This window comes from Rhinatrema bivittatum, chromosome 2 (genome assembly GCF_901001135.1).
Source record: "Rhinatrema bivittatum chromosome 2, aRhiBiv1.1, whole genome shotgun sequence".
In the NCBI taxonomy this organism is placed as follows: domain Eukaryota; kingdom Metazoa; phylum Chordata; class Amphibia; order Gymnophiona; family Rhinatrematidae; genus Rhinatrema; species Rhinatrema bivittatum.
In genome coordinates, this window is record NC_042616.1 from 815,251,590 (window position 1) to 815,275,280 (window position 23,691).

General features: G+C 50.1%; 1 protein-coding gene across 3 annotated transcripts in view; it reads right to left on the reverse strand.

Annotated features, from left to right (window-relative positions):
- The window catches only part of PUF60 (poly(U) binding splicing factor 60), a 382,808-nt gene that overhangs the window by 43,511 nt on the left and 315,606 nt on the right, over positions 1-23,691 (reverse strand). For all 3 annotated transcript variants that reach the window (XM_029592260.1, XM_029592261.1, XM_029592262.1), the window contains one exon: positions 9,395-9,608. In XM_029592260.1, the coding sequence (XP_029448120.1) occupies positions 9,395-9,608 (214 nt within the window). The remainder of the gene's footprint in view (positions 1-9,394; positions 9,609-23,691) is intronic.

The following is a 23,691-nucleotide window of genomic DNA, read 5'->3' on the forward strand; positions in this document are numbered from 1 at the left end:
CTGTTGCACAAAGCTGTGAGACGTTGTCACAACACTAGTAGGAACAACCTCAAACACAGCTGCTCCAACAGCTATGACACCACCAACCTCCTCTGTTCTCCCCAGCTATGGATAATTCCTTGTAGGTAAACAAAATCCCTAGCTCCAGAAAATGAATTTTGTTTTTGTGCTATTATTTTTAAATCATATATTGCATTTGTATTGTTGTAAATTAATGTTATTAGTGTAAGCCATTCTGGATTCCAGTACAACTTTCCTAGGGGTATAATGGAATCCCTGGCTCTAGACATAATTGGCTCTGAAGCATTTGTTTTTTCCCTGGACCTCTCATTTGCTCAGCAACACAGACATCTATGCAGCAGAAGGGATTAGTTGTCATGGCAGAGAATATTGATGACTCATCTTTGTCATCAAGACCAGTACCCACTAAGATTGAATCTTGTTTTAACCATAATACATAACCACAAAGATTCATTGTTTTGACCTTCCCAGTCATTCTAAGTCTTCCGTGGCTGGAAGGACATGAACTGAACATCAGTTGGAAGATTCGGCAGGTGATGTTCCCATCAACATATTCCCAGCAGAATTGCATATTGAATGAAGAGGCCCAGGAAACAGGGCTGAAAATGTGAGTTCAGGAAATCCGTGTTGTCTGGCACTCACAGATGAGACCAGACAACTGCCAGAAAAATATGCGGTATACCTGAATGTCTTTGATTTAAAAAAAAAAAAAAAAAAAAAGGGACAGCCACACTCTCTTCGCATAGAGCATACAACTGCCCAATAGATTTGCAGCCAGGAGCAGAAATCTCTTTTGGGAGAATTTATTCTTTGTCACAGCCAGACCTGAAAGCCCTCCATGAATGTTTAAAGGAAAACCCGCAGAAACGATTTATGCGACATTCAGCAACATCATCTTTGTGCCAAAGAAGGCACAGCCTTGATTTGACTATGGGGCTTTTAATGCCATAACTACAAGTAATCACTAACCCTTGCACCTTATCCATGAGCTCTTAGAACGCCTCCAAGCAGCCCGAATATTTACTAAGTTTGATCTGAGGGAAGGATATAATCTTATCCGGATCAGATAAGAAAAGAAGTGGAAGATGATGATTCTAATGAGATATGGCCATTTCGAATACCTGTGATGCCCTTTGCACTAAGAAATGCTCTGGTGAATGAATTATTTTGTGATATGCAGGATCAGAGTTTGTCATCTATCTGGATGACATCTTGATATTTTCAGAAGATTTGGTGGAGTATGATAAGCAAGTCTGTCAGATCTTGGACCACCTCCAAAAACACAGATTGTACACCAAGCTTAAAAAATATGAATTTGACAAGCAATCAATGGAATTCATAGGATACTGTGATGTGGTGCAGCCCGGCCGCAGGCAGGAGCTGCCAAGCCACCTTAAAAGCAACGCGAGTACCAAACCCAGACAGCAGGGGGCGCAGGGAAAGATGAGAAGAACTACGAATCCCAGGTTTCCTGAAACACCACCTGACTTGGGAGGAGAGCCTGAAGGTGAACAGGTGTTAGACATAGACCATGATGAGCTAGACACTGATGAGTTCATGGAAGTGGAGGAAGAGGGTGTGCCCACTTGGTGGGAATGGCCACAAAAGCCCAACTCTTGGGAGTCAGAGGAGGAAGAGATGGAGGTAGGTTCAGGGGGAGAAGAGTCCTCCAGTTCGTATATGGATACTGAGTAAGTTGGGGGAGGGGAAGTACACTCCTGAGGCTAAAGGGAAGGCCCGGGAGGAGGGCTCTAGAGGGGCCTGTTATGTTAGATCTGGTAATAAGCGCCGGGCATAAGAAACAAATGGTTACTCCCTAAGAGGCCTGCTGGTAAGAAAACCGGAGGGCTGGAAGGGGATGGGAGGAAGCCTCATGTACAGGTTTGTGTTATGTTATAAAGTGCTTGAAAGGAACTAGCGAGCTCTCTGTGTTGTCTTTGGGGATTGGGGAAGGGGTTCACCTACCCCCAATCCTGCTTGAAGGGAGCCTCGGAGCCCCGCCAAACCAGGGCCAGCGGAAGCACGGACCCAGGGATTTGCGTGAGTCGTCCAACTCTCGAGGCCTCGTTCGCTGGGACGGAAGGTGGAAGGGCGATACCCGAGGCCCCAAGGACGGTGAGCCGTGACACATGGTGGCAGCAGTGGGATCCACGGAACTCGCTGCCCGGAGGACCGCGAAGGGGCAGTTGGATATACCCAGGCCCTCATTAACCTGGGGGAAGGTAATAGTACCTCAGCAGCGCTAAAATAGACTGCCTGTGGGGGGGTGGGGAGACGTATCCTAAACCCTTGCAGGGGCGCTAAAAAAAAAAAAAAAAAAAAAAGGGGTTTGTTTTTGGTTTTTGTTTTTCTCACTCTCTTCCCCTGGGGGGGGGGGCTAGAGTGTTGAGCGGCCGCACTTGGGTCTCGCTGTTGTTGTCTTCCAGAGATGGCGTCAGAGGAGGTATTAAAGTGGCTAACCGCACGGATGCAGCAGCAGCAGGAGGGCATGCAGCAACTGATGAAACATATGATGGAACAACAGCAGCAGCAGCAGCGACCACTTCTACAACTTCTGGAGGAGCAGCGGAAGGTCACGCAGCTATGGGCGGCCCAGCTTACCACAGGACCCTCAGGTACCTCCCCGCCAGTTCCAGGTGCTCGGGGGCTCGCATGGACTGAACCCCCCTTGAACATTCACCTAGAAAAGATGGGGCCTGGGGATGATCCTGAGGCCTTCCTCGTCACCTTTGAGAGGGTGGCTAGCGTGGCGGGTTGGCCCCGCGAACAGTGGACTGCCCGACTAGCACCCTGTTTAACGGGTGCAGCACAGGCCGCCTACAGGGCACTGGCCCCGGAACAAGCTGTCAATTATTCGGTCTTGAAGGCTGCTATACTGGACAGGCTGGGAGTAACCCAAGACTGGTATCGCCGGCAATTCCGGGCTACATGTTTTCAACCCATGGATCGCCCTCGGGCCCTAGCTCAGCATCTGAAGGACTTGGCATATAGGTGGCTGGAGCCCGAGGGTAAGACTGTAACAAAGATAATGGACATGATTATTCTAGAGCGATATATAGACGCGTTACCTGCCCAGATGAGGAGTTGGGTGGTGCGTCAGGGGGTAACTGGGCTCGAGAAGGCCATTGTGAATGCGGAGAGGTACTTAGAGGCTGAAGCCGCAGTGACCGTTAGCCCCACCCTAACAAAAATAAAAACCTCTAGGGAGTTAGCTCGAGAAAAGGGAGAAGGCTCGGGGGGTCCTGTACCCGTACGAAGCCGATCCCTGAAGCCAGAGGGGGCGGCTCGTCCGCTCGAGGGGCCGGGTCGAGGCTGGGAAACCCCTAGGAGGTCAGGGACTCTCAAGTGCTTCCATTGTGGGGAACCGGGGCACTTCCAAAGGGAATGCCCTCATGGGACGGTGGGTTATGTGCAACCCCCGAGGTTGAGTGGGGAGGAGGTCTCCAGGGAACCGGCCCCCTATTTTCAATGGGTTAGGGTCAATGGGCATCGAGTGCAAGCCCTCCTAGACACCGGCACAAGTCAGTCCTTGATTTCGGGGAAAACTGCGGCGCTAGTGGGGGTGAAGGCATCGCAGGTCCCAAAGGGAGAAGCGCAGATACGTTGTGTACATGGGGATGTACGAAAGCATCCGGTGTATGAGGTCCTTTTACAGTGGGGCCCTTATGAAGATAGGTTGGAAGTCGCCCGGGCCGAAGCATTACCTGTACCCCTCCTATTGGGGCGCGACTGGAAGCCGCTCGCAGCGGTATTAACTGATAAACAAGCCCTGGTGACTACTAGAGCCCAGACCCAGGCGCAGGGCACCTCAGACGCTGAACCCGGGATCGGGGAGGTATTTCCTTTCGAGGAAGCGGGAGTAGTGGAAGAACCAGGGGCAGGTCGTAGACCCCGCGCGGAGAGAAAGAAGGAGAGGCGAGGGCAGGTAGACATATGGGAGGGAGAAGAGGAGCCCCGCACGGATCAGATAGTGGGGACATTGTTGGGACGGTTTCCCGAGTTCAGAGAGGAACAGCTCCAGGATCCGGCGCTTAAGGAGGCGTGGAAACAGGCAAAAATGCCCACACCTCCTGTGACTAATAAAGGAAACACATTGTACCCTTATTTCATGGTGGAAAAAGGCTTACTCTATAGGGTAGAAGAAGGGCTGGTAGGGCAAGGTGCTCACAAACAGCTGTTGGTGCCCATGTGCTTTCAGAACGATGTCCTGGCCCTGGCCCATGAACATCCCCTGGCGGGCCATTTGGGCATACATAGTACTCTAGCTCGGCTGAAGAGGAGGTTCTTTTGGCCGGGCATATACAGGATTGTGAGGAAGTATTGTTCTTCATGCCCCAATTGCCAATTAGTCTCAACAAGAACCCCGGCTCGCACCCCACTGGTACCCCTGCCCACAGTACAGGCACCCATGGACCGCATAGCGGTCGACATGATTGGCCCATTAGAAAAGACCAAGAGGGGACACCAGTACATTCTGGTGGTTTTGGATTACGCCACTAGGTATCCCTGGGCCATCCCCTTGAGGTCCACAAGAGCCTCCGTGGTGGCACCCGCGCTAGTAAGCATCTTCTGCGAGTTCGGGTTTCCCAGGGAAGTCCTAACAGATCGAGGTACCAACTTTATGTCACGGGAATTGGCGGCCTTGTGGAACCAGTTTGGCATAAAGCATACACGCACCGCGGCGTATCATCCCCAGACAGATGGCTTGGTTGAACGATATAATCAAACTCTAAAAGCTATGATGCGGGCTTGTTTGGAGAGGGATTCTGGGGACTGGGACAGGCTTATCCCCTTCTTATTGTTCGCCTCACGGGAGGTACCCCAGGCCTCTACGGGGTTCTCCCCATTTGAGCTAATCTTTGGGAGACAACCCCGGGGTATGCTGGACGTCATTCAGGAGAAATGGAGTGGGGAAGAGGCAGAGCCCCAAGACGTAATAAGTTACGTAGCCGGCTTGAGGCAACATGCAGAGGTGGCTTTACGTATGGCTCGCGATAACTTACTGCAAGCTCAAGAGAAGCAGAAGCAGTACTATGACCGAGGAGCAAGGGAGCGCGAATTCCATGAAGGGGATCAAGTCTTGATACTGGTGCCCACGTCCCCCAATAAGCTCCTTGCCAAGTGGAAGGGCCCAGGGGTCATAGAAAAACGTTTGGGACCCCTGAACTATCGGGTCAGGGTGGGTCATAAACGCCCGCAGGTCTACCACGTCAATTTGCTCAAGCCATGGATAGAGAGGGAGAGTCTGTCAGCGGGTCGGGTGCCCGAGGATGAAGAGGAACTGGGACCCCAGGTGCGGGATCTGGGTCTTCAGGAGGGAGTAAACATAGGGGTGGACTTGACCCCCTTACAAAGGGCCCAAATGGAGAGGATAGTGAGCCGGGCGGGGGATGTGTTTTCCCCATTGCCGGGCCGTACAACACTTGTCACCCATAGCATATCAACCCAAATGGGGAAGGTGGTCAGAAGGAGGCCCTATCGGTTACCTGAGGCTATGCAGGCGGAAGTTACAAAGCAAGTAGAGGAGATGTTACAGTTAGGGGTTATTGAGGAATCTAGCAGCGCATGGTGTAGCCCCATAGTCCTGGTACCCAAGCCCGATGGGACCTTGCGCTTCTGCATAGATTTTAGGCTTGTAAATGCCATCTCTAGTTTTGATGCATACCCTATGCCCCGAGTAGACGAGCTAGTGGAAAGGCTGGGGACGGCTCACTATTTAACCACCCTAGACCTCACAAAAGGGTATTGGCAAATACCTTTAGATCGGGAGTCACGGGAAAAAACAGCATTCGCCACCCCGGTGGGCCTATATCACTTCGTGCGCATGCCTTTTGGGTTGCAGGGCGCTGCTGCCAGCTGTCAGCGCCTTTTGAATATAGTGCTACGCCCACACCTGGATTATGCTGCGGCATACATGGACGATGTCATAATTCACTCCACTGATTGGGCCTCCCACCTCGTGAAAGTCCAAGCGGTGCTCCAGTCATTAAGGGAAGCGGGTTTGACGGTTAACCCGGCGAAATGTCGCCTGGCCCAAAGAGAGGTCAAGTACTTGGGGCATGTAGTGGGGAAGGGGGTGGTCAAACCCTTGCTAGACAAGATCCAGTGTATTCGGGACTACCCTAGGCCGGTGACGCAGAAGCAGTTGAGGGCCTTCCTAGGTCTGGTAGGCTATTACAGACGCTTTATTCCACGGTTCGCTGACCGGGCATGTCCCTTAAATGACATGCTAAGGAAGGGAACCCCGAATCAGTTGGGCTGGGCACAGCCCGCCGCCTCCGCGTTCGAGTACCTTAAGGGAGCCCTATGCCGGGATCCGGTATTGAAAGCCGTGGATTTTGCTCTGCCCTTCGTATTACAGACGGACGCATCAGGGACGGGATTAGGGGCCGTTCTCTCCCAAAGTGAATATGGGGACGAACACCCAGTACTGTACCTTAGCCGTCGGTTGCATGAGCATGAGCGCAAATACGCCACTATTGAAAAGGAATGCTTGGCAGTGAAGTGGGCGATCGATTCTCTGAAGTATTATTTGGCTGGCCGCCCCTTTATCCTTGTTACGGATCATGCCCCCTTGAAATGGCTCCATGTCATGAGGGACTCTAACGCACGTCTAACCAGATGGTACTTGGCGCTACAGCCGTATTGCTTTGAGGTTCGCCATAGGGCGGGCAAGGACCACGTCAATGCGGACTTTCTTTCCCGCCTGGGGGAGGGGGTGGGAACGCCTGTCACCAAGAGTTCCAGGGTTTTTTTAAGGGGGGGGGGTGTGTGATGTGGTGCAGCCCGGCCGCAGGCAGGAGCTGCCAAGCCACCTTAAAAGCAACGCGAGTACCAAACCCAGACAGCAGGGGGCGCAGGGAAAGATGAGAAGAACTACGAATCCCAGGTTTCCTGAAACACCACCTGACTTGGGAGGAGAGCCTGAAGGTGAACAGGTGTTAGACATAGACCATGATGAGCTAGACACTGATGAGTTCATGGAAGTGGAGGAAGAGGGTGTGCCCACTTGGTGGGAATGGCCACAAAAGCCCAACTCTTGGGAGTCAGAGGAGGAAGAGATGGAGGTAGGTTCAGGGGGAGAAGAGTCCTCCAGTTCGTATATGGATACTGAGTAAGTTGGGGGAGGGGAAGTACACTCCTGAGGCTAAAGGGAAGGCCCGGGAGGAGGGCTCTAGAGGGGCCTGTTATGTTAGATCTGGTAATAAGCGCCGGGCATAAGAAACAAATGGTTACTCCCTAAGAGGCCTGCTGGTAAGAAAACCGGAGGGCTGGAAGGGGATGGGAGGAAGCCTCATGTACAGGTTTGTGTTATGTTATAAAGTGCTTGAAAGGAACTAGCGAGCTCTCTGTGTTGTCTTTGGGGATTGGGGAAGGGGTTCACCTACCCCCAATCCTGCTTGAAGGGAGCCTCGGAGCCCCGCCAAACCAGGGCCAGCGGAAGCACGGACCCAGGGATTTGCGTGAGTCGTCCAACTCTCGAGGCCTCGTTCGCTGGGACGGAAGGTGGAAGGGCGATACCCGAGGCCCCAAGGACGGTGAGCCGTGACAATACCCAATTCCTCTGTTGGAACACAGTTGGACTCCAGTAAGGTAAATGCAGTAGCCCTTATGGCCTGTTTTGAAAAACATTAAGGAAATGTGCTTCCTGCAGTTCACAAAACTTCTGAAATTTTATCTTGGTTTTCTCAAAATTGTCAGCTATTCTAATGGAGGTCCTTAAGAAGAGGACTTCTTTAAGTGGGTCCATAAGCAGCAACTGGCATTTTTTCTTTTTATTGAAGGTGGCCTTTACAATGGCCCCAATTCTGGCATACCCAGACCAAAAGAAACCATTTACTGTGGTGGCTGAAACATCTAGGGTAGCTATTGGGGTTATACTATCTCAAAGAGGGGGACCTAAAGACCTCCTCCATCTGTAAAAACCTTCTACTGTTGTAAGCTTATAGCTACGGAGAAGAAATATCATGACTATGACAATGAACTCCTGGCCATAAAAACCACTTTTGAGGAATGGTAATGTCTTCTGAAAGGGGCCCATCATCAAATGCAGGTTTTCACAGACCATAAAAATTTAGAATTCCTTAAGACCACACACATGAATTCCAGGCAAGCTCAATGGTCTCCTTTCTTTCTTTTCTTGGCTCAGCTTCATATTAACATACTGACCAGGCTCCATGAACTATAAGGCAGATGCTCTCTCCTGGAAGAAAGTAGAAGAACCTGCAAAACCTGAAGCTCTCACTACAATCCTCCAACCAGAAAACATCATCCTCGGAACCAGCAACCCTGACCCAAGGGAGCTAATATGCAGAAATCTGCAGTGAGTTTGCACAGGCCTGGCTGCAAGAACTAGAAAAGCAGAAAAGAACACTGCATGGAGCCAGTCAGAAACCTTCCTTTATAAAACAGATGGACTCTACATACCCAAGGACACTTAACATTTGGAGGCCCCTCAAAGTTGCCACGACACCCTGCTGCAAGGTCATCCTGATTGCTACAAGATTAAGGTCTTAGATGCCTGCAAATTCTGGTGGCCAGGTTGGAACTGCGATGTAACAGAGTATGTTATCTCTTGTGAAGAATGTGCCCCTAACAAAGTGGGGGGAAGATAAGCAGCTCTGTCTTGGCCATGTTGAGTTTAAGGTGGCAATGGGACATGCAGGGTAGCAACATCAGACGAGCAGGCCGAGATCTGGGTCTGGATTTTTGGTGAAATTTCTGATGTAGAAAGTTAAAGCTGGGAGTCATCAGCATAAAAATAATATTGAAAGCTATAAGAGGAAATCAGAGCACCAAAGGAATTAGTATATAGGGAACAGAGGGTCTAGGACAGAACCCTGAGGCACCAATCGATAGTGGAATTACAGGAGGAACCTCCAGTAGAAATGCTAAAAGTAACAGAATCCCAAAATTCAAGAGAGGACAGAGTATCAAGGCGTAGATGGTGATCAACAGTGTCAAAAACAGCAGATAGGTCAAGGAGGATAAGGACAGAATAAAGACCTTTGGCTTTGGCCATAATCAGATCACTGTAAACTTTGGTAAGGGCTGTTTCAGTTGAATGTAGAGAACAAAAACCAGACTAAAGTGGATCAAGAATGTCTTGAGATGTAAAAAAGTCAAGACAGTGGCTGTGAACAGCACATTCAAGTAGTTTGGAGGCAAAAGGGAGAAGGGAGCTGGGACGATAGTTGGCAGGACTGGAAGGATCCAGTGAGCGTTTTTAAGGGGGTGGTATGATCACAGCATGTAAGTGTCTATGGCTGAAGAGAGTATAGTGTCACCACAAAATCCTCATGTTGGGTGCCAGGTTCCCAGAGTGACTCACACAGGTACACTCACCCTGTATCTGTGTACCAGAATCACTTACCTATAAACCCGTATCCTTTGTGCTTCCCTGTCGTAGGGTCTCTTGCCAGCGTACAGGATTTGATCTTCCCGAAGGCCTCAAACACACTCTTGATATCGTCATCAGACAGGTCCTGATGAACGGATGCAACGTAGATTCTGTTGAAAGCTCGGGCCTCCTCTGCTAGCTGGTCTATGATGGGCTGGGCCTGCCCAATGTTACTGGGCCTACCAACCTGCAAAACAACAAACAGTTAAGGCTCTGATCCTTAAAATAACAACTTTATTACCACTGGAATAGTAGTACTGCATTACAGCAGAACTTTTAAGCTTCTCAAAACATGTCTTTAATTCTATCATAATGTTCCAAATACAAGAGTCTGGCATTGATATGGAGTGCTCAAGGGATACATTCATATTGCAAAATCAATCCAGAATTTAATATATCTAAACATTATGCTTAGGAAAATCCCAAGACTGGAGAAATTACTTACCTGATAATTTTGTTTTCCTTAGTGTAGACAGATGGACTCAGGACCAATGGGTTAAATGCTGCCCTGCTAGCAGATGGAGACGGAGTCAGGTTTCAAAGCTGACGTTACCTTAGATACACCCCTGCAGTGACCTCAGCCCTTCAGTACTCTCTTCAAAACCATTGTGGACATACTACAGAAAACAACTTGATTAAAACTTGATTAAAACTGGATAACAATAACTGTACTCAACCAAACACACACTGAATCCCAGCAAGATTATAGATGCCCTGATCGACGGACTTGGCGATGGCTTACCCGTAACCTCTTGGAATCGATATTCACTTCATGAATGATTCCTTGGCACTGTTCTTGGGCAGCTGTGGGCTGGATGCTGAGTCCAATTGTTTACACTAAGGAAAACAAAATGATTAGGTAAGTAGTTTCTCCATTTTCTAGCGTGTAGCCAGATGGACTCAGGACCAATGGGATGTACAAAAGCTACTCCCGACTGGGGCAGGAGGCTGCCCATGGTCCGGTTAGCACCGCCCTTCAAAGGCTGCATCCTCTTGGGCCTGATCGTCCAGGCACTAGAACCTGGATAAGGTGTGCAAGGAAGACCACGTCGCCGTTCAGCAGACAGCAGCTTAGCTTCCGCCCAGGATACTGCCTGAGCCCTAGTGGAATGAGCTTTAACCTGAAAGGGTAATGGCTTTCCTGCCTCTACATAAGCTCCTGTGATTACCTCCTTGATCCAGCGAGCTATGGTAGCCTGCGAAGCTGGTGCGTCCCGTCTCCTTCCATCATGAAGAACAAACAAGCAGTCCGTCTTGTACACCGGTTCTGAAAGTTCCAGGTACCACATCAAAAACCTACTGACATTTGAATGGCGGAGGAGGCGATATTCTTCCATGTCCTTGTGCCTATCTAGTGAAGGCAATGAAATGGACTGATTCACATGAAACTCCAAGACTACCTTAGCAAGAAGGATGGAATGGTATGAAGTTTAATGCTCCTGGGTCATCCAGAGGAGTCGGTTCCCTACACAACAATGCCTGTAGTTCAGAGATGCGATGAGCCGAGCATATCGCCACCAGAAACACTGTTTTCAGGGTTAACAGGCGTAACAACAGACTGCGCAGTGGCCAAAAGGAGGGCCCTGCCAAAAATTCCAATACTAGATTAAGATTCCACAAGGGAACCGGGAGGTGCTTTACTCCTTTTAGAAAACAGGTCGTGTCCGAATGCGCCAAAAGGAGGGTTCCGTTCATCTCACCTCTGAAACAGGAGAGTGCTGCTACTTGGACCTTCAAGGAGTTAAGGGACATCCCTTTATTCAAGCCATCCTGTAAAAATTCCAGAACCAGAGGGATTTCAGGCATCCAAGGAGCAAAACTGCGTTCCTTGCACCAGGTCTCAAATACTCTCTCCAGACCCGCAGATACGTTAAGGAAATCAAGAACTTCAGCGAGCGGAGCAAGGTGGTAATTACTGTCACTGAACATCCCCGCTTCATGAGGCGAGCCCTCTCAAGGGCCAAACCGTAAGACAAAATCGAGTCAGATCCTCGTGAAAGACCAGACCTTGCTGGAGCAGGTCCCTGTGCGGTGGGAGGCACAGGGGGATCTCCACCAGAAGTCTCCGCATGTCTGCATACCATGGGCACCTGGGCCAATCCGGAGCCACTAGAAGTCCTGTGGTGCTCGATCCTGCGAATGACCCTGCCCAGCAGTGGCCACGGAGGGAAGGCGTATAAGTGAGTCCTCTTCTGGCCAGGTCTGAATCAGGGCATCGATCCCCAGGGACTGCTGATCTCTTCTGCGACTGAAGAATCGGGAAATCTTCGCATTGAGATGCAGCCAGCAGGTTGATGGATGGGAGGCCCCAGCGATCTACCAGCAGCTGAAAGGCTCTGGCCAACAATGCCCATTCTCCTGGATCCAGATTCTCCCTGCTTAGAAAGTCTGCTCCAACATTGTCTTTTCCTGTAATGTGGGAGGCCAAGATCATCTGTAGATTCAATTCTGCCCATTCCATAAGGAGATCTATCTCCAGAGATACTTGCTGGATTGCACTGTCTGACATCATGCGGACCGCCTGACCCTGGAGTAAGTGGCTGAACTGTAGACCCGCCAATCTGACCGCCCAGGCTTCCGGGCGGTTTATGTTCCAGAGCGTTTCTTCCTTGGTCCAACATCCCTGGGCTGTCAGTTCCTGACAGTGAGCTCCCCAACCCCAGAGGCTCGCATCTGTCAAATGGACCGCCAGTTTGGTGGGAACAGGTTTACACTGAGCCGAGAACATATTTCCTCGGTAGGTGGAGGCGAATCGAATAGTCTTGAGACAGCAGGTTCCAACGTGACAGCAGGGAGTATTGAACTGGCCACATGTGTGACCTTGCCCACGGTACTACCTCCAGGGTTGACGCCATCAAACCGAGGACCTGAAGATAGCTCTACACCTTGGGGTGTATCCTGTTCATCAACAGACGCACTTGGGATATCAACTTCCTTATCCGCGAAGGTGGAAGGAAGACCTTGCCCTGCTTGGTATCGAACCAGATTAACCAGTCGTCCAACTACAGGTGAACTAGGATTCCCTCTTTCCTCAGTGCTTCCACTACGACCACCATAATCTTGGAAAATGTTCTGGGGGCAGTGGCCAGGCCAAAGGGCAGCGCCCAGAACTGATAATGGCGGCCCAGAACTGCAAAGCGTAAGAAACGCTGATGTTCTTACCAGATTGGAATATGAAGGTAGACCTCAGAGAGGTCCAGGGAGGTTAGGAAGTCTCCCGGATGTACGGCCCTTATGATGGAGTGAGGAGGTTCCATGCAGAAATGAATTACCCGTAGGTGTCTGTTGACACTCGAGGTCCAGGATGTGGCGAAAGGAACTGTCCCTTCTTGGGTATGATGAAATAGATGGAATAATGCCCCGTATTTTCCTTGGGCGCAGGTACTATAAATATAGCCCTCAATTTGAGCAGCCTTATCAAGGTAGATTCCACTGCCTGCTTCTTGTTCTGAGAGTGGCAAGAAGACATCATGAACATGTCCTGAGGAGAGCTGCAAAACTCCAGTGCGTATCTTTCTCGTATGAAGCAAATGTTGCTTACCTGATGTAACAGGTGTTCTCACAGGACAGCAGGATGTTAGTCCTCACAAATGGGTGACATCGAGGATGGAGCCCACCACGGAAAACTTCTGTCAAAGTTTAAACAGAACTTTGACTGGCCCCTACTGGGCATGCCCAGCAAGGCACTGACCCTGCAGCCAGCAGGGGTCTCCCTTCAGTCTGATTTTCAAGCTACAGGCAGTGCCTAGAAAGTAAAAATAAAACGAACCCAACACCGCGGGGAGGCGGGCGGGTTTCGTGAGGACTAACATCCTGCTGTCCTGTGAGAACACCTGTTACATCAGGTAAGCAACATTTGCTTTCTCACAGGACAAGCAGGATGGTTGTCCTCACAAATGGGTGAGTACCGAGCTGAGGATGTCCCGACTTGCACCAAATGTACTCAACGGTGTGCAACAGGCACAACAACTGAGGAGAAATATGGGAAAGGGCATCCGCACCCTACCGGGTAGGTGGAAGGGTGTTGGTACATCAGGTTGGAAAAAGGTTACGCAAGACAGATTGGCCGAAGATGGAGTCCTGTCTTCCAGCCTTGTCCAAACAATAGTGGGCTGCAAAGGTATGGAGAGAACTCCAGGTTGCAGCTTTGCAGATGTCAGGAAGCGGCACCGATCGAAGGTGTGCCACTGACGTCGCCATGGCCCTCACAGAGTGTGCTTTAACACGGTCTTGAAAAGGAATGCCAGCTTGCTCATAGCAAAAAGAAATGCAGTCCGCCAACCAGGAAGAAAGAGCCTGCTTACCCACAGGTTGTCCTAACTTGTTAGGATGGAAAGAGACGAATAATTGAGTGCTCTTCCTGTGAGAAACTGTACGGTCTAGGTAAAAAGCTAGAGCCCGTTTACAGTCTAGGGTATGCAGGGTCTGCTCTCCAGAGTTGGAGTGGGGCCTGGGAAAAAAGATAGGTAGTACGATAGATTGATTGATATGAAACTCCGAAACTACCTTAGGTAAAAATTTAGGGTGAGTGCGGAGTACCGCCCGGTCCTGCAGGAGCTTAGTGTAAGGCGGATAGGTAACTAGGGCCTGTAATTCACTAACCCTGCGAGCTGAAGTAACAGCCAAAAGGAATAACACTTTCCAAGTGAGATATTTCAAGTCACAGGAGTGCAGAGGTTCGAAAGGAGGTTTCATTAGACGACCAAGAACCAGGTTAAGGTCCCAGGATGGGGCCGGAGGACGCAAGGGTGGCTTTAGATGGAGTAAGCCCTTAAGAAAGCGTGTTACTAGGGGTTGTACTGAAATAGGATTACCCCCAATACCCTTATGGAAGGCGGCTACCGCACTGACATGCATTCTGATAGAAGAGGTTTTAAGACCTGATTCAGAGAGATGCCATAAATAGTCCAAGAATTTGGAGATTGGATAGGAAAGGGGATCAAGGGACTGAGAAGTGCACCATGATGTGTACCTTTTCCATTTGTATGAGTAAGACTTTCTTGTGGAAGGCTTTCGTGAAGCTATCAGGACCCGAGAAACGGAATCTGAAAGGTTAAATGGTTGAAGGACTAACCTTTCAACATCCATGCCGTCAGGGACAAGGCTTGGAGGTTGGGATGGAGGAGGCATCCGTCGTTTTGAGTGAGCAGATGCGGGTCCTTTCCCAGAGGAATGTGCCTGCGGATGGAGAGATCCTGGAGTATTGGAAACCATACTTGGCGTGGCCAGTAAGGTGCTATCAGGATCATGGTTCCTCCGTCCTGGCGTAGCTTCACGAGAGTCTTTGACACAAGAGGGAGTGGAGGGAATGCATAGAGCAGACCGGTTGTCCACTTGAGGGAGAATGCATCTCTCGGCCGAGAGTGCTGGCTCCGAATGAGAGAGCAGTAATCGTCCACTTTGTGGTTCTGAGGGGACGCAAAGAGGTCTATGCGGGGAGAACCCCACTTGTGAAACAGAGAGGTCGCTACCAGAGGATCGAGTGACCACTCGTGTGGTTGGAAGACACGGCTCAGCTGGTCTGCCAATACATTGTCTACTCCCGGCAGGTAAGTGGCCCTGAGGTACATGGAGTGGGAGAGGGCTTCCGCCCAGATCTGCGCAGCTTCCTGACACAGAAGGAAGGAGCCTGTGCCTCCCTGCTTGTTTATGTACCACATGGCCACTTGGTTGTCCGTCTGGATTAAGATTATCTGATGAAATAGATGATCTTTGAAAGTTCGGAGCGCATAGCGGATTGCTCGAAGTTCCAGGAAATTGATCTGGTGTTCGGCTTCCTCTTTGGACCATAACCCTTGGGTTTGGAAGTCGTCCACATGGGCTCCCCAACCGATGTGAGAAGCGTCGGTGGTTAGGATTACTTGCGGATCCGGTGGAAGAAAAGGCAAGCCCTGAAGGAGGTTGACCTGAGTCGTCCACCAGGTTAAGGATAGGCGCAGCGCTTGTGTGACTGTGACTATGGAGGACAGAGGCTGAAAAGCTTGAATCCATTGGTGTTGTAGAGTCCATTGTGTTACTCTCATGGCTAGTCGGGTCATGGGAGTGACTTGAACCGAGGATGCCATGTGTCCTAGGAGAATGAGGAACTGGCGAGCCGTGGCAGTGTTCTGAGACTGGAGCTGGCGAGCCAGGGATATTAGGGTGTGGACCCTCTGAAGAGGAAGGTAAGCCTTTGCCTGTAAGGTGTCCAAGTCTGCCCCAATGAAGGATAAGGTTTGAGACGGGACTAAGCAAGATTTCTCGTAATTGACAAGAAACCCTAAGGAAAGGAGTGTTTGAATTGTCAATTTTAGGGAGGATTGAGCTATCTGTTGGGTGGAGGCCCTGATTAGCCAATCGTCCAGGTAGGGGTAGACGTGGACACCTTCCTTCCTTAGGAATGCTGCTACCACTACGAGACATTTGGTAAAGACTCGTGGGGCAGAAGCCAGACCGAAAAGTAGGACACGGTATTGATAATGGTCGTGGCCTACTAGAAACCGCAGATATTTGCGATGGGATTGTGTGATCGCAATGTGGGTATAAGCGTCCTTGAGGTTGAGAGAGCACAGCCAATCCCCTCTTTGTAGCAGAGGTAGCAGTGCGCCTAGGGTTACCATTTTGAACTTCTCTTTTTGAAGGTATTTGTTGAGGGCTCGAAGGTCCAAAATGGGACGTAGTCCCCCTGATTTCTTTGGTATTAGGAAGTATCTGGAATAGAATCCCTTGCCTCGTTGAGAGGGAGGAACGGGTTCTATAGCATTTGATTGCAGAAGAAGAGATAATTCCTGTTGTAATTGAGCCAAATGGGTGGATAGACTCCATGCTTGAAGAGGCGGGGAGTCTGCCGGAAGAGTTATGAAGTTGAGGTGGTAACCCTGTGCGATAATTGTTAGCACCCACTGATCTGAGGTGATCTGCAACCAAGGTTGTAGAAAATGGTAGTGTCGACCTCCTACAGGGATGTCTGGAAGAGGGGTTTGGCATGTGTTCCCTACAGGGGAGTCAAAGGCCAGCCGCAGGCCCAGGAGGAGGGGCTACAGTAGGCCTTTGTTTCCTAGGCTGACGCGGCTGAGGCCTAGTAGAGGATCGAGCTGGACGAGGCCTGGCCGATGGAGGGTAGTAACGGCGTGGCCGAAAGAACGACTTCTTAGAGTCCTTCTTAAGTGGTTGTTTGGAGGAAACCTCAGACGGAACAGAAGAAAGTTGTTTTAACGTCTCGTGGTGATCTTTCAATTCAGCTACAATTTGCTGAATTTGTTCTCCAAACAAATTGTCCCCTAAGCAGGGTAAATCCGCTAAACGATCCTGGACCTCTGGGCGAAGGTTGGATGACTTTAACCAAGCCCAACGTCTGGCCGAAATGGCAGTAGCTGAAACCTTTGTGGAGGCATCGAAGATGTCATAAGCCGTTCTGATCTCGTGCTTCCCTGCTTCAAACCCTTTGTTAAGAAGGGCCTGAAGCTGTGGCTGGTATTGGTCAGGTAATGTGTCAGCAAAATCTTGCATCTGTTTAAGGATGGCTCTGTTATATTGCGTCATGTAGTGTTGATATGAGGCTATGCGAGAAATCAGCATAGCTCCATGGTACACTTTCCGTCCCACACTGTCCAGGAATTTATTGTCCTTGACCGGCGGAGTGGAGGAGTGTGGCTTTAGACGCTTGGCCTTTCTTTGTGCGGACTCAACCACAACAGAGCGATGATCCAGTTGAGGCTTTTGAAAGCCTGGTGCTGACTGGACGAGGTATGTGGAGTCAGCCTTCTTGTTAACTGGTGATACAGATGAAGGAGATTCCCAGTTTTTCTTTAAGAGATCGAGAAACACCTGGTGAATGGGGATGGAAGCGATGATTTTTGGAGCGTCCAAAAATTGAAGCAGTTCCATCATCTGGTGTCTGTCATCGGTCTCAGATTGCAGCTGAAAAGGTACAATTTCGGACATCTCCTTTACAAAATTAATAAAGGAGAGATCCTCTGGAGGAGATCTTTTTCTACTCTCTGTAGGAGAAGGCGGTGATGGTAAATCTGTGTCAGAAGATGTATCATCACCCCAGGTATCATAGGGATCACTTGGGGGTTGAAGCCCCGATGGACCTGGTTGAGGATCCGAAGGCATCGAAGGAAACCTTGGAGGAACCGGTGGTACAATCGGTACTGGGAACGGCATCGAGGGTTTCGGTGTGCTGCCGATGGAGTCGGTGCCGGTCTTGGAACCGATGGAGCCAAAGGATAAATCGGTGGAGATATACGAGAAGGCACCGATGGGACCACCCCGGAAGGGGGGAATCAGGAACGGTGTTTCTCCCGCCGATGAAAATCCAGTCGGAGACGATGGCGCTGTCGGTGCTACTGGAATCATCGATGGAAGGGCATGTACAAGTGCCTCCATACGTTTGTAGTAGCGGTGCCAGCGCTTCCACCAAAGGTTCGGTGGTCGGTTCCTTCCTCGGTGGCGGAGTCGGTGCCGGGGTCGATGCCGGTGGCGGTGCCGGAATCGGTGCCGGAGACGGTGCCAATGGAGGTTGGAATCTTTGCATCGCTTTCTCGATGGCCTCCTGGACCAGCCGGTCCAGTTCAGCCCGGAGACCAGGGGTAACAATACCCGGCTCGACGGGAGAGGGAGGCTGAGGCAGAGCGGAGGGACCACCGTAACCGGTGGGATCACGGCTCCCACACCCCGAGAGGGTGAGGGTTTCCTCGATGCCTGCGAACGAGACGTGGACGGTGCCAAGTCTGATCGAGGCCTCTTAGTCGGTGGTTCGGCCTGTTCAGAGGTCGATGACTGTGGATCCTCGACAGGCCGAGACTTGTGCCGTCGATGGCGATGCTTGTCCTTCCGGTCTCCTCGCCCATCCGGGGAGGGGACAGGAGTCGACGGCCGAGAAGTCATCGATGGTGGACGGTCACCGGAGGGTTGACGATGGTGGTGCAACTTCGACGGTGCCGGTTCCGATGACGTCGATGCTATCGATGGCGTTGGGGTGGGTGCATGGAAGAGGAGCCCCATCTTCTCCATCCTGGCCTTGCGACCCTTAGGTGTCATTAGGGCACATTTGGTGCAAGTCAGGACATCATGCTCACTACCCAAACACAAAACACAAACCCTATGGGGGTCTGTGATTGACATAGTCCGGGTACAATCCGGACATCGACGGAACCCCGTCGCCATGGCTTAAGGCCAAATTTAGTCGCGGGCTCAGTAAGTGCCAACAGGCCTCGAGGGCCAAATTCGACGGTAGTCGAGGAAAAAAGGGCAAAAAACTTACCGGTTTCCGCGAAGGTGACAAAAATTTGTCGAAGGGAGACCCCTGAGGGGCAAATTTTCTTCGGAAAGAAAAGTACCGAATTCCTGTCAGGAACGTGGTAAGGGAGCTCCTTTCACCGCGTGGCAACTGCTGCGCGGAAAAAAGAAGACTGAAGGGAGACCCCTGCTGGCTGCAGGGTCAGTGCCTTGCTGGGCATGCCCAGTAGGGGCCAGTCAAAGTTCTGTTTAAACTTTGACAGAAGTTTTCCGTGGTGGGCTCCATCCTCGATGTCACCCATTTGTGAGGACAACCATCCTGCTTGTCCTGTGAGAATATCCAGTACCCAATTTGTCTGACATGATCTCAACCCACTGCTGGAAGAAGAGGGATAGTCAACACCCTATCTCCTCGTTCTGTGGATGGATTGGCAAAACCACTGAAGCATTCGGGCCGAACCTGAACCTGCCCCTCTCCTGGGCTGTGGGCTCCAAAAGGACTGAGACCTCCCCGAGGACCTAGGCCTCTGAAATGTCAAGTTTCTGTAGAGCCGATAGCATTGGGTGCCTTTGGATCGACCTCTCATAGAGGAGGGGCGCTGTGACTGCTTTCTCTTATCTTCCGATAACTGGGGCACTGGAGATTCACCCCACTTACTGACCAGCTTTTCCAATTCTTTCCTAAGAGGAGTGATCCCTTAAAGGGCATTTTTGTGAAGTTTGCCTTAGAGGTTGCATCAGTTGACCAATTTTGCAGCCATAGTTGTCTTCTGGCCACCATCACTGAGGCCACTCCTCTGGCTGAGGTATGGACTAGATCAGAGCCTGTGTCAGCTAAAAACCAGTGGCAGGCTCCATAGCTTCTCTGGAATACGCCCCTGAGTCATCCACCTCTCTAGAGAGGAGGAGGCATGAGCGAGCCACCAGAGGAAGCAATCTGTAAGGTCAATACTGTCACATCAAAGGCTTGCTTAAGGATGGACTCCATCCGCCTATCATGAGCATCTTTTAAGGCCGCTCCTCCCTCCACTGTGATAGTTGTTCGCTTCAAAACAGTGCAGACCAGCACATCCACTTTAGGGAAGCGCAGGCATTCTCTCGCCGCCAGATCCAGTGGGTAAAGAGCTTCTAATTCTCGACCACCTTTAAACTCTCTTCAGGGGCATCCCATTCCAGGTCAATCAACTCCTGGATGGCTTCCAGTACTGGAAAATAGCAAGAGGCTTTCCCTAGAGACACCAGAATGGGATTCTTCTTAGGCTCCATCATGGAATCCGCCCCAGGAACTCCCAGCATCTTCAGAGTCTGGGAAACCAGGACCAGCAATTTGTCTCTATGTAAAAAGCGTAACATGGTCCAATATGGTTCTAAGCCTGTAGGGATTTCTCCATCTTCCAAGGAATCTGGATCCCCTTCTTCATTCGTGCTGTCCGAGTCCCTGTCAGGAACACCCTTGGTGAGGTGTGGCATGTCTTGAGGTCTGTTGATAGGGCTGGGAGAGGGAGGCCTTACCGGCTGTGTTCCCGTCTGGACAGGGGCAAGTGAAGCAGACTGTGCCTATATGAAGGCTTGAAGGCCTTGAAAAAAATTCCACCCAAGAGAAGGCCACCGGGTCCATACCTAGCCCAGGAAGAGCTGGAGTAGGTGCCACTGAATTTCTCTCTCCTACAGAAGTCCCAGCTCTGGGATTATTCAGATCCAGGGTGCTTCAGGTTAAGGTTGTGGCTGACCCATCCTCCGAATGGGAAGAACCAGTCTTGGAAAAGTCTGGGGAGGTAACTCTCCCCAGGCCTCCTCACAGTGCTGACATAAGTAAGAATCCAGGGCAGACTGAGTAGCCCTAATATGGCAAGCAATGCAGAGAGAATGGTGCTTATGTTTCTTTGCTGCCGGAGCCATTAGAAATGGCAGTTGCGAATTCAGCTGGTTCGCACTTGGAAGACTTTGTGCGCATAGATTTCGGGCACCTAAGCAAGTCACAGCAAGGTGCGCACACACTCCGTGCGCTCGGGAATTCTGCACCTAAGTAATTGTGTGCATAGACTGTGTGCGAAGTTGTGCACATACGTGTGCACACACTTGTGCGCCCAGCGCGTGTGCAGAGCTGGTACGCACTGCGCGTACCAACGCTGTATGGAGGGCAATGCAAGGCTCACAAAACCGCACGCAAGATGGCACCGACATGGCCTACTTCTCAGTCTGCCGACTAAGCCTGAAGTGGGGCCTAGTCCACTTGGGGGCCATTCAATCTGCTCAGAAGTCCACTTCCCTTTACAGCAACTGATCAGAAACATCGGTATGGCATGCCGAGCAAGGAAATCCTTTTTTTTTTTTTTAAACTTACCTGGGCTCAGCGCTTATCGGCTGAGTACAGAGACTGTCTCCAGCTGTGTGTGTATGTGGGGTGGGGGGGTGGGAGCTTTGGCCATCACCACCGTGCTTGGCTTCCTGCAGCCTCTGCCTTTCAGCTGCTTCAGCAGCAAAGTCCAGGCTGGGAACCAGCTACTAAACCAAGGCACACCTCTGAGGGATCTCAGAAATCATCTTGGGAATTCTCAACTGGGGGAAGGACCTTTAGGTACCACCGCAGGAGAGCGGGGCTCAATCTTTCTCCAATTTAAAGGTAAAGAGTTATGGTGAACCCGACAGGGAAAGCACGTCCACATCTGCTAGGAGATGGAGAAATACTGAAGGGCTAAGGTCATTGTAGGTGGTGTATCTAAGATGATATCAGCTTTGAAACCTGACTCCGTCTCCATCTGCTAGCAGGGGGGCATATAACCCATTGGGGTCCTGAGTCCATTTGGCTACACACTAGGAAACTGATATTAGAGGTTGCTACAGGGCAGGTGTGAGCTCTTTTGGAAAAGCTGTATGTGGGGATCTCAGTGCTGGAATAGCAGGGGTTGTTGCATGGCAGAAGTGAGATAGGCTGGTTTGCGTAGGGTCTCAATACTAGAATAGCAGAAGATGCTGTGAGATAGGTATGAAATCTATTGGCAGAATTGTGTGTGTCTCATTAATGGAATAACAGAGATACTACAAAGCAAGATTGAGGTGCATTGGCAGATCGGTGTGGTGTGGGGTCTCATTACTGAAACAGCAAAGGGAGCTACAGGACAGGTATAAAATCTATTGGCAAAGCCATGTGTGGGTTTCTCAATGCTGGACTAGCAGAGGGTGCTACAGGGTAGGAGAAAGGTGCATCGGTAGAGTTGTGTGGTCTCAGTACTAGAATTGTAGGTGGTGCTGCAGGATAGGTGCGAGGTCCATTGCCAGAGTTGTGTATGTGAAGGGGTCTCAGTACTGGAGTAGCAGGGGATGCAAAAATGAGGTGTATTGGGCGGAGCTTTATGTGGCAGTCAGTGTTGGAACAGCAGGGGGTACTTTAGGGCAGGACTGAAGTCTACTGGCAGAGCTGTGTTGAGTGGGGCTCAGTAGTAGAACAGCAGAGGGTTCTGTAGGGCAGAAGAGGTCTATTGGCAGAGCAGTGTGTGTGTGTGTGTGTAGGGGAGGGGTTTCTCCGTACTGGTCTAAATAGGGAAGTGCTGTAGGGTAGGAGAGAGGTACACTGGCAGTCCTTATACCAGAATGGCAGGGATTATTGCTGGTCAGGGCTGAGATGCAGAGAATTTGCTTTTTTCTAATTGAGAAAGTAAAAGACCAGGCATAAATACAGGCAAAAGAACATTCTAGCACACTTTTGTTTGAGAAACAATGCAGTGATGCCTAGATAAGGAAATAAGTGCTTGATGAGTTAATCGCAGAAGTTGCTGAATTACACAGAGCACATAATCCCTGCACTGCTGCGCCAATGACTAGGGCTTGGAAAACATTTAGAAAACTTGGATGTCAGCCAACGTACTTTAGGAGCCAGAGCAAGTTTCCTTGGAAATGTTGGGGTTTTTTTGTTTTGTCTACTTTTTCAGATTTCTTTTTTCAGTTTTTCCTTCTTTCTTTTTGCTTTATTTGTGTGTTTTCATACTTGGATTTTTTGTGTCTACCTGCAGGGTTTGTTTTGCTTTTTTTATCTTTCTTTCTTCCTCCCAATCTCTCTTAAGTGCAGTAGAGGCTCCTCCAGGTCCCAAACCTAACCGCAGCAGCAGCAATTCTCCTTCTGGCCCAAACCAGACCGCGGTGATGCTGTCTCCTCTCTTCCAGCCCCACCACAGCCAAATTGGCACCTCCTGTCCCTGGACCACAGTAATAAAAGCGGCTTTTCTTCCAGCCCAGCCCACTGCAGTGGCAAGAACAGATATGTGCAGAAATTAAATCAAGAAGAAAAGCCAACCCTAGAACAAGCAAGCAGCACATGACACAGCAAAAAAGAAATATTACCTACAACAAAGAGAAGGTACCAAAACACTTACTAAGATGATCAAAACTCAGCCAGACGTTTACTCACTGGTCATCCTTCCCATACTGCTTCCCTGCCTTCCCCTCCCCTGCAGAATATGTTGTTTCCTCCCTTCCTACACCAAAATCATTTGTTCTTTATCTGCTGTCATTTATGATGTTACTATGCAAGTCAATCACTTCCTCTTTATGGCCTCAGAGCAGCCTGTTTGCCTATTCCCTCTCCCTGCCCCCTAAACAAATTCTACTCTCATATTTATCCCCAGCACCCAAGGCAGCCTCTTGCCTAAAAAGTGAAAACTAAGAAAGAGAAATTTAGTCTTATCTGATAATTTATTTTCCTTGAATCCTGCTACACCAGTCCAGACATGTGGGCTTTCTCCAAATAACAACAGATGGAAACAGAGGACACACCTTTTGGTGTGTGATCATCACTGGTACGGCTTTAGCAAAAAGCCAGTATTCTTATGTCAAAGCCTTGGAAGAAAAAACTAACAGATTCAAACTCATAAACAACATATATAGAATTTGAAACATTTAAATGATCCTCCAAAGAATTGATCCTTTCAAATGTTTCTTGGATAAATGAAGAGGAAGAAAAACTGAGCAGGCCCAACTTCCCATGAGGGCCCTGGACTGGTGTTGCAGGATTCAAGGAAAGGAAATTAATCAAGTAAGATGAAATTTCTCCT